This window comes from Epinephelus lanceolatus, chromosome 14 (assembly GCF_041903045.1).
Source record: "Epinephelus lanceolatus isolate andai-2023 chromosome 14, ASM4190304v1, whole genome shotgun sequence".
NCBI lineage: Eukaryota > Metazoa > Chordata > Actinopteri > Perciformes > Serranidae > Epinephelus > Epinephelus lanceolatus.
Window position 1 is genome coordinate 39001816 of NC_135747.1, and position 11778 is coordinate 39013593.

Below are 11778 nucleotides of genomic sequence, written 5' to 3' on the forward strand. Positions count from 1 at the left end.
GAATAATCACCAGTCATTTTTTGAGTCTGGGACTCTGGATGTGCAAAAAACAGTGCAAAAAATAACAATATACATAGGCGAAAATTAGTGCAAAAAACAGTGTAAATGTGGAAAAAATGCATTCTCAGCATTCTCAAGTCACATATTGTTATTGCACATGAACTTTTGATTGAACACTTGAAATGTGAACCTAAACATGTGTGTGCAAAAAACAGTGCAAAAGATAACTATATACATACTCAGAAAAAGTGCATTCTCAACATTCTCAAGTCAAATATAAAAACTATAACAACATAACAACAATACTATAATCTTAACAATATAACTTTATACTATCACAATAAAACATAACAATATCTCCACATTAGCTTATTGCTCAGTATGGAACTGCTTGAAGCAGTTCCTGTCTGGTTGCAGACATAGTGGTGCATTGCAAAGTTTGCACATCCAGCTTGTGCACCTTTTGCAAAGTTTGCAAATTCGCCGCCCTTTGGTCGACCGCTGGAAAGCTGGATTCCCACTGCTTGTGGGGTCAGGGTAGTGGTGGGTAGCTGGTGGAGGAGGAGGACAGACTTTCAGTGGTGTTCCAAGTAGGTGTGCAGTCAGCTCTTCTTGGAATTGCTGCCGGGTCATGTGTGCCTGCTGCTGGTTGGCACACACCTCCTTGTGGATTATGAAGCTGTTGGTCACACAGATGTCCACAGGATGCTGGAACACTGTGGTGGTCCACCTCTTAGTTTTGCGGTGGACGGATCTGGTTCCAAGCATTTGATCAGAGGTGTCAACTCCTCCCATATACTTATTATATTCTGTCACCGCTGTGGGTCTGGGGATGGAGACTCTCCGGTGTTGCTCACCCGTCTTTTGCCAGCGCTCCACCATGTCTCCGCTGTAGACCGGGTGGACACTGGAGCAGAGGGAGACCTCGCGGGTGTCCTTCCACTTGATGAACAGAAGGTCACCATCTCTGATCCATCGGATGCTGCCCCTTGATGCCCTTTTGTCCAGCGCATTCTCTTTTGTTTTTGGCACGCCGATTCTCCCCTCTCGGTATGTGCCACAAACACCAAATCCCTCCTGGATGATGTGACGGAAGAGCAGGGGGCTGGTGTAAAAGTTGTCTGTGTATATGATGTAGCCAGTCCCCAAATGCTCCTTCTTCACCAGCTCTACAACTACATCAAAGGAAAGCCCATTCCCTGACACAGGTGTGGTGCCCTTTCCCGTGTACAGGATGTAGTTCACCGTGTATCCATTCACGTCGGCCAACACAAACAGCTTCAGCCCCCATTTCGTTGGCTTTGCCTTCATGTACTGTTTTATGCCAAGTCTGGCCTTGGTGGCAACCATCCTCTCATCCACTGCCAGGTGTTGTTTGGGATGGTAGAAGGACAGGCAACGCATGCGGACCATGTTTAGGAGCGATCTGACCCGATGGAAGGGGGCCTAATTTTCCGTACCTTTCATCGCATCATTCTCTGCATCTGCCTTTGGGTCACTCATGTGAAGGTTACTCAGAATGAGCCAGAAACGGTCACGGGACATGACAGTTGCAGGGTAAGGCTGGTGAAAAATTGTACCTTGGCGCCAATAGTCACTCAACTGTGGCATCTGGACTACAGACATATAGAGCAGCAGCCCAATGAACTTCTTCAGCTCATCAGTTGAAACCGGTGTCCAGACAAATGTTTTCCCCTTCTCCTGGTTAGTCGCTGCTTTTTTGTTGGTGCATTCAACCAGGTGTTGGAGAACCTCTACATCGACAAACCTGCAAAAGATCTCACCTGGGCTGGGGTTACCCAGGTTGAAAGGGAGTTGAACACCAGGGGGGCGTTTGGGGAAAAATCTAGGGGGAGTAGGAGCCGCCTCATCAGAGTCGTCCATTGTTTTCCAACGCTGGTGTGGTGGTGAGTGGTGAGCAGAGCCTTGAGGGCCTCTGCCTCTGCATCTCCCTCTCCCTCGTGGTGGGATGTCACCATGGCAGGGACCACTGCAGGATGGCTGCTCATCACTAGAGAGAACACTGATAGTGATGGAAAAAATGGGAAAAATTGTCAAGTCCCACACTCAAACACACCTAATCCAAAATCATCCAGGTGCATATGTGCAGTGTAACTTGAATTTCCCCTAACCAACAAATAAAGGTTTTTCAATTACAAGTGCTTTCAATTTTCCACAGAAAAATCCACATAATACAAAATAAATAATTTTACAGACGGCACAATGTCAATACCTGTCACTGGAGGACTCTTCATCAGAGGAGTAAGCAAAGTAAAATGGATGATAACAAATGAAAATCTCTCCCTTTTATCATAGCAGCAAATGATTTTCATCATCGTAATATGTACAAATAATATGTGTGTCTGACATTATGACACACACACACACTCTCTGACAAATAATTATAATAAAGTTGAGCTAAACACAGGAAACTTGTTGCAAGTATTGCAAACAAGGTATGCTAAAAACAACACATGCTATTCACATAACTTACCTCAGTTCAGAAGAAGCATCCTCCAAATCGCTGTCCTCCTCTATGAACCGTAGCGGCCGTTTTACCGTTCTTGATGGTCTTCCCGACATTGGAAATGTGTGTAATAAAACACAGACACACGCAGACACAAACAAATAATACCATATAACGCTATTTTTTGAAAAACACCACTCTTTCGCTCGCTCTGTTTTTTCCCTCGTCTTCTGTCAAAATTGCAGTTTTGGCGGTACCGTTCCATATTACCATAACATATACCACACATCATATATTGACAGAAAGCACAGATTCTCAGGTCTCTGTCAGCGTTGGAATTTTTCAGATTGAGCAAACTTTCGCAGAGTTATGGTACTGAGAAGCCGTGTAGCGGTCTTCCGGTACTTCCGGTGTTTTGTTATAAATGCCTACGTCGTATGGTTGGGACTACCGTAATGAACCTTATATGTGCGCATGCCCACAATTCTCTGCTTTCCAGCACCGTTGGAATTTTTCTGATCGGACAAAGTTTGACGGAGTTACGGTAATAATACTCCGGACATAGAAAACATAGCGCCGGCGCTACGGTAGGACTTAAAGGGTTAAAGGATCTGAGCACTTCTTGAACCACTGATTACATTTCTATGCCAAAACCAAAACCTATTCAGCAAATATGAACATGTGCAGTCTTCAGGGTTTGTTCCTGGTGTTGCAGCTGAACCAAAATCATCAGTGTGTGTGTGTGTGTGTGAGTAAACAGTCAACAGTGTTTGGATGAGCTGTATATTGGCAGCGGAGCAGGTGAAGGATTATTAGCATCCATGGCTACTTAGCCACACTACCATCAGGTGACCTCACAGCTGATCAACCAACCACAAAGCTCCCAGAGGCCGTCAGGGCTCAGCACATGATCCACCTGTCACTCCAAAGCCCCGGGATGAATCTCAAACCTGCACATGAGCCTCCTCAGCCATCCATCTGTTTCTGCTTTATCTCACTTCATCTCCTCACTCTGGACTCAGGCTTCAGGTTTCAAATCATTTAAAGGGAAAGAATCGTTCTGAATCCAGGTTTTGAGATTAAACAGGAGGAAGAAGAGAGAAAAATAAAGTAAAGGAGGGTGAGGTTTTATTCTGAGGTTCACCCTAAGACACTCTCCCTCAGCTGGATCAGATCAGAGACAGACGGAGGAGGCTGTGATCGTCTGGAGTGTTTCTTCACAGAGCGACTCGGCTGCTGCGCAGGTGAGCACCGACTCTTATTCACTCACACACACCTGCTGGAAATATGCTTTTGGTTTAAATGTGCTCAGTGTAGAAACAAGGTGCACGAGTAATAAGACCTCAGGTTATCCTTTAAAAAGCACCGAGCCAAAGGGAAGTTAGAATTTAGCCAGTTTAAGCAATCCTTATCCTGATTTATATTTTATTATAAATATTCAGTTTTTCATGGTGCGGCTTTGTCTCATTCATGTTCTGTGTTTTGGTTTTGGATGCTGCTGGCATTATGTAGAGCTGTCATGCACTGCCAGCACTAAAAGTACCATGAATATGAACACTTGCTGTACTAGATAGCTTTAACTCACGTTTCAGTCGTTGTGATCATTTACAAAAGGAACATCCTGTCATTAAATACGTGCCTAAATGCAAAAATAATCCAGGTAAAATGTTGCCTGGGAACCTGACAAATCTTCAGCTCATGTTGTATTCGCTCTGCCTCAGATGTGTCTGGTCCCTCAAACACATCTGGGGCGGCTGCGGCCTAGAGGTAGACGGGGTCATTCACCAATTGGACGATCAGTGGCTCAATCCCTGGCTCCTTGAGCAAGATACTGAACTGCATATTGCTCCTGATGGACTCTGCTTCCATCAGTGTGTGAGTGTGTTGAAAACTAAGTAGCAGGTGGCACCTTGTATGGTAACCTCGGCCAGCAGTATATGAATGTGTGTGTGAATGGGTGGAAAGTGATTTGAAAGGCGCTATACAAGTGCAGGTCCATCCATTTACCCCTCTGCTTTGGACAGATGTCCAGTTACTTGAGGTTTAACAGACCGATCACAACCGTTTATCTATTGAGAGGCGTGTTTGAGGTGATGACTGTTCAGAGGAGTGATTTCAGTGGGGCCACGTGTGTGATGATTATCATATTTGTACGGTAATTTTGCCTTCTGTACGATTAATGTGAAACTGTGTGTTTCAGCAGCTGGAGGCGGCTTTTTCTAGTTGTTTTTAATGAGAATGAAGCTTTTTTTTTCACTGTTTTTGTGTTGCTGTGCGCCACACTGCCCCTGAGTCATCCTAAAATATGTCTGGAAACATCCACGATGGAGGAGAAGCTCCTGGACCAACTGGTGGTACTCCCCATGATCCAGCCTCTTTTTTAGGGTCTCGAAAATGAAGTTAAAGGTTCCGTTGACTAACATCTGTGAGGCGACTAGAAACCATTTTTCGAAGCGTTCCAACAGTGTCTTAAATTTTAAACAACTTTGTGTCTGAATACATTGTGAGAGTCTACAGACGTATTTTAATTGGATCACAATTAAAGGAGCAAGTTGAAAAATGCCTACTTCATGTAAAATTCTGCCTCAGAGGCTTTTCCACCCTGACCAGAATACAGTTCTCTGATATAACAATGAATACTTACTGTGACCATGTTTAAAGATACTGAACATTGTGCAAAATATTGTCAGTCAGCAGCTTCAGTTCAAAAGAATCTGTATCAGGAAATGTTTGGATAATAGCACATATAATGACAGTGAGAAGTCGACTGACTGAATGTGGAAAAACTGAGACATATTGTTGAAGCTGCACTTATTTCTCTTAAGAAGACATCTCAGGTTGCTTATCTGTTTTGTAAAAGGATGAATGTCTACAGAATGTACTTGTAACCACCTCTTTTTTTCTGGTCTGGTGTCCACTGATGTAATGTTGACTGCTTATCTCTGACTTTATGTGGGGAGGAAGGTAAAGGTCCACCACCACCTCATGATCAACCAGCTGTGGCCTGTAAACAAACATCACATGGACTGACAGAGACCTTGTTAGTGACATGTCTTGTGGCCATGTGAATGTACTCCTCAGCTTCACTTCTGCAAGTGTTAAAATGTCCATGAGTGAGACCCTGAACCCCAAATTACTCCAATATAAGTAAGCTTTGGATAAAAGTGTCTGAAGTGTCATATGAACATTTCAGATGATTGCGCACAAGACCGAAGAAAACTAAAATTCAGCTTGACACACCAACCGTCTGTATCACACATCAAAACAGGAACACGGAAATCATCATTTCAAACTGCTGCACGCTGACATGCTGCAGAACTCTGTTTAAATAACCTTTAAAAAAGTCTTTGGTCTGTTCTTTGTGGTGTGTTTCCTGAAGCTTTGTCCCACCTGCTGTCCTCAGAGCTCAGGATAATCCAATTATCTCTAACAGACTTCACCATCCGGCCACTGACGATCCTCGTTAAACGTTAATTAACTGACCTACATTTAAAAAAAAAAAAAATCCTGAAAGATCCTCTTAATTGATTCATTCACAGAGAAACGACACCATGCCAACCGTCAAGAGCAAGAAGAAGAAACCGAAGAAGGAGGTGACTGATGGAGAGGAGCAGGGAGAAGGTGAGAGGAGGCAGAGTCTACTCCTGCAGCTCCACACATCTCTGCTCTCTTCTATTATTCTGTTTCTGTGATGCTCCTCTGCAGGGGTGGAGGTGGAGATGGAGGAAGTGGCCAACAGGAGCCACTCTGACAGTAAAGAGCCTCTGACTCCAGAGCCGCAGGATCCAGCACCACTCAAGAAGAAGAAAAAGAAGAGGACGCCTACAATTGGTAACAACATGTGTAGCACCAACTGTCCACTAGAGGCAGTGTTTATTTTTATTTTTTAGACTTAATTTATCAGATTTTCAAGAAACAATATCAAAACACAAACATTAGACAAGACAAATAATAAAATGATCTAAAATACATACAAATAATTATGTAAATAAATAATAATAAATGTATGTATGTAATAAAAATAATATTCACAAACGTCCAAGAGACATTGGGTGAGAGTGGTGGTATTTTTTGACACTTTATTCAAAATTAAATTCCCAGAAAGGCACAAGACAAATAAAAAATAAGGTCAAAATACATTAAAAATGTTTTAATAAAACTTAAATAAAAATTTTGATGAATATATAAACAAATAAAATATGTAAAAATAATAAAAACATCTCCTTCAGATAGTAATCACCAATGTCCAAGAGATAGTTTTTTTTACACTTTCTTATGTGTAGCACTGACTGTCCATTAGTGTTTTATTTTTTATTTTTTACACTTTATTTATTAGATTTTCAAGAAAAATAAACAATAAATAATTACATCAATACACACATATAAGACAAGACAAATAAACTATAAAACGAATATACATTAAAGAGAGAATGAATAGATAAATAAATGTATAATATAACTGTATAAAAAAATAAAAATGTTTCTCCCACACATTAACAAGACAAATTAAAAGTAAAGTAAAAAAAAATATATTTAAAATGCAAAAAGAATAAATGAATAAACATATATGTATAAATAAAAATATTTAAAAACAATTTAAAAAAGTTTTTCCAAAATGCATACACAAGACAAATAAATAGAATAAAATAAAATAAAAATACTTACAATTTGTTTTAAATAAAAACAATAATTACAATAAAAATGTAAAAAAAAAAAAAGTTTCTCCAGCAGCTTTTAATCACCAATGTCCAAGAGACAGTGTTTTATCAAAGTGTTGACACTGCGTTGTATATTTATAATAACCCAATGGTTTGTTTCGTTCAGATCAGGAAACAGAGCACGCAGATGTGCCAAACGGTAACATGGCCGAGCCGGATGCAGGCGGAGAGGAAACGAATGTTGCTGTAACCAGAAAGACAAAAAGGAAGAGGTGAGAACAAAGTAAAGATTTTAAAAACCAAAGTACAGACACATTAAAATGTCGACCTGAACATGAACGATGAACCACAGTTAATCACACTCCAACAGTTATTGAGATGTTTCAGTCTTCACCTACACAGTGAGAACCGTCTCTCTTATATCACGTCAGGAAGGCGAGGACGGCAGAACACCACAGCAATGATCTCGGAGCTGAAGACGATGATATCATCACCGACGCTCCATCGCCAATCCCCCAGCATTCCCTGTTCTCTGCTCCACACGGACACAGCCAGCCAGTTGGCAAAGTCTTCGTGGAGAGGAACAGTGAGTGTGAAAGACGAGGCTGACACTGAAAACACACACAAAACACACACACAAGTACATTTGCCTTTCTTCTGTGTATGTGTGCGTGTGTGTGTGTGTGTGTGTGTGTGTGTGTGTGTGTGTGTGTGTGCGTGCAGGGCGTTTCCACCAGGCAGAGCGAGTTGAGCAGCTCCGACACTCAGAGCTGATGGAGGACTACATGGACCCCCGACAGCTCTGGACCACCAGAGACGTGGCTATGAAGGTTCACAGTGGCTTCAGGTCTGCACAAACACATACATGTTTTACTGCATATATGAGGACCATGACCCTGTACCACGTTGTGAGGACCCCTCTCATACGATAACTCCTCCCCTCCATGTTGTCCTGTGGTGTGTGCAGGGTGATCGGTCTCTTCTCTCACGGGTTCCTGGCTGGTTACGCCGTGTGGAACATCATTGTTGTGTACATACTGGCGGGTGAGCAGATGACCACGCTGCCCAACCTGCTGCAGCAGTACCACCCTCTGGCCTACCCAGCTCAGTCTCTGCTCTACCTGCTGCTGGCCATCAGCACCGTGTCTGCGTTCGACAGGTCTGTGGATAAAAACATGAAACCAAGGCTCATAAATCACAACAAATATAACTCTGTAACAACAATCACGTGCAAGAAGTTTGCTCATTTGGCAAAAAACGTTACTAATGCCGTCCCAACCCAATAGTGTTGCTGTGGAGACATTGTGTCCACCCTCCAGTCTATCCCCAGCTCACCCCCTTGAGTAAGTGCCTCAGTTTTGGGCCTGGTGTTTTCACATATAGTTATTTTTAAACAAACCAAACTCTCAAAGTGCACCAAAAAGTGGACCGACAGAAAAGGGACTCAGTTCTTTTTGTGTTCTTCTGTCAGTTCATATGAAAGAGGACTCAGTTCCGCAGCAAAGGAACTAGTGGAGACAGAGTTTGGACAGTGGGCGCTGTGTTTCCAGATGCTAAAGCAGCTACCCTGCTGTCTGTCTGCAAAGCCAACAGGAAATAAAATAAAAGGCAAAACATTAAAATTTCACCACCTCTAAATGGACAGAGCTTTGAACTACAACATTAAAGCTCACTGAGTCAGTGGAGGGCTGGACTCAATGTAAAGGCCTCTTAAATTTCATGTTTTTTTTTTTTCTTAAAATTAACAAATTATTCATTCATTCATTCATCAGTAGGCCCGTTTCCACTGAAGAAGTTCCTGGTACTATTTGGGGGGCAGGAACTACTACAGGAACATCCCCTCGTTCGGCCCTCTCAACCACCGTGTCTCCACTGAGAGCGGAGTACGAGGAAGGTTCCTGTAAAGTTATGGGCTGCCTCTGGGTGTGACATAATCGTTGCGTGACCATTTTGACCAGGGTGACGTAGGGACGCCGTTAGCTGATAGCGGTGTCTGTAATAACTCACAAAGTGGCCCGTGAAAAAAATATTTTTTCCAGTGGATGTCTTAGTTACAACATGATTGAGCTAACTGGAGTAGTTTCATGTCGTTTCCGACAACGGGAGGCTTTTAACAGATGACGTCCTGATGTTAGCTTTGCTGCTGCTGTTAGCTGTCCCTGTCAGCTGATGCTTTCTAGACATCGTGATTTCCCAAAACTGAATAAATACCACACATAGCAACACAAAACTGCTTTGCTAGCTCAATCATGTTGTAACTAAGATATCCGCTGGAAAAGATATTTTTTTCACGGACCATGACCGGAGTTATTACAGACACCACTAACAACTAACAGTTAGCCCAGCTAATCTACGATAACCATGTTGTTATTTACAAAACGTCACATCCCGCCTTGAGTATATCCAATCAGCACCAAGTAATCCCCAAGCCCCAGCCAGGAGTTTCTCGGGGCCGTTCTGAGTACCTACCCCGAAGCAGGGACTTGTTTAGCCCCCGTAAAAGTTCCGGAACTCTGTCCTTCAGGGGTGGTTCCTGCGGTGGAAACGGGCCTGTTTATTGACAGTCTTGTGTTTGGTGCCCCCTGCAGGGTGAACCTGGCCAAAGCCTCCATGGCTCTGAGAGGATTCCTCACTCTGGATCCTGCTGCTCTCGCTTCTTTCTGTGAGTCAGGACAAAGATGATGATGATGATGATGATGATGATAATGACGATGATGATTATGGTTGTGGTCTCTCTGTCTTCAGTATACTTCATAGCCCTGATCCTGTCCCTCAGTCAGCAAATGACCAGCGATCGTATCCACCTCTACCCAACAGCCAATGAGACGCTGTGGTGAGAGCTGAGGTTTTATTCTACTGTGTTCGACTGTGTTCGACTGTGTTCAACTGTGTTTGACTGTGTTCTACTGTGTCGTACTCACCTTCACCTCCTTCAGGCCTCCAGGGTCGGAGCAGCAGATCCTGCGGCCGTGGATCGTAGTGAACCTGGTGGTGGCGCTGCTGGTGGGCCTGGCCTGGGCCGTTGTCTCCACCCGACCCGACATCGACTACACAGAAGGTGGGTGGAGAAAATCAAAACTAAAGGAAGAAATGACTCTAAAATTAATTAATACCATTAAATGTTAAAAATCAAGGGCGTAGGTTTGATGAGGAGGAACACATATGTAACTGGGGTTTGGGGTCCTCAACATTAAATTTTGATGGTCAAACACTTAAGTTTTTGTATTCTTGTGATTCATTTTACATCAGTTTTGCCTTTTCTGTATCAGTTTACAGTGGAGATAGCTTTAATTTTGTTGAAATGAAAGTCCTCTGTCCTTTATTGTACGTACTTGAGGGGGATGCATTTGTTCTAAATATTGAGGGGCACATGTCCCCTGTAATGTGATATAAATTGATTTGTTGGTATCAGTTTATTCCTATTATGTGTGTTTATGTTAATTCCCCTATTTATTTACATGCCTAATTAATTTTCCCTTTTATTTTTTTTATTTTTTTATGTAAATCTAATTTTAATTCTATTTTTTTACTTGCCCAATTCATTTTCCCTTTTTATTATTTGTATTTTTATTTTTTTTATATAAATTTAATTGTAATTCTATTTTTATGTATACATTTTTTAGATTTAAATGTATTTTTTATTCTAATTTTATTTTTAATTTTCTTGAATTTTTTTTAATTTAATTTAAATTTCTAAAGTTTATTTATTTAACTTTAATTTCAATTCTATTTTGTAATTTAAATTTAATTGTAATTCTATTTTTTATATTTAAATTAATTTTTTTAATTTAATTTAAATGTTTTTAAATGTATTTATTATTTTTGCATTTACTTATTTATTTTAAATTTATCTTGAAATGTATTGATACATTTTTAAGTGTATTTACATCATCATTCAGTGATTATATCCCCTTTGTTTTTCCTCCTCTATTTATTCCCCTAAATGTATTTATTTCTGAGTTGTTTTCTTTTAAACATTTCCGTATGTGTTTCTTCTTCATTATGCTAATTGTATTAAATCTCTGGTTACTGATGGGAGGTGGCTGGTGAAACTACCCAGGACGTGTTTAACTCACTCAAAGCAAATTTAAGATTTGGATAGGAGCTTAAACACGAGGTGCTGTAAATATATAAAGTAATATCAGCAGAGTAAACGGCGCTCTGGAATACTTCTGATGATGATGTGAGTATAACATCTCTCAAGTCAAGTCAAATGTACAGAGCTGATTTTAAACAGGTCGACAAAATGGATTTACAGAGAAATAAAACTACAAACAAAAGTGGGTAAATAACTTTCACAAACAAAATCAAAAATAATTATATAATAATATTCATAAAAAGGAGGAATCAAAGTTACTTATGGTCTGAGGGTGTTTTGTGAAACTGAGAAGACACTGAAGGTTTTGTGCTTTTAGTGAAATGTGTTGGTTTTGTCTCTGCAGAGTTTTTGATGACAATGGAGGTGGAGGGATTCCCGAGAGGAGACGAGAATCTGGACATACCTGCCTGAAAAACCACTTCCTGTCTGTCTGTCTGTTTATCTGACTCAAACCAGCTATCCTGCCCCTTCAATGTATATTTTGTACATGTTATTTAGCACTTTGTATTCCTAAGTGTGATTTTGTAAATAAAGATAAACAATATTATGTACAG

The 11778-nt window shown here is 41.1% G+C and overlaps 1 protein-coding gene across 1 annotated transcript; it reads left to right on the forward strand.

The window, feature by feature from the left end:
• Nucleotides 1-3408: 3408 nt before the first annotated feature.
• On the forward strand, nt 3409-11778 carry LOC117251112 (transmembrane protein 237A). Its single transcript, XM_033617100.2, has 11 exons — nt 3409-3711; nt 6007-6088; nt 6173-6298; nt 7292-7397; nt 7557-7711; nt 7849-7972; nt 8093-8284; nt 9714-9787; nt 9871-9958; nt 10062-10183; nt 11568-11778. The coding sequence occupies exons 2-11, from the start codon at nt 6019-6021 to the stop codon at nt 11633-11635; spliced, it is 1125 nt and encodes a 374-aa protein (XP_033472991.1). The 5' UTR covers nt 3409-3711; nt 6007-6018; the 3' UTR covers nt 11636-11778.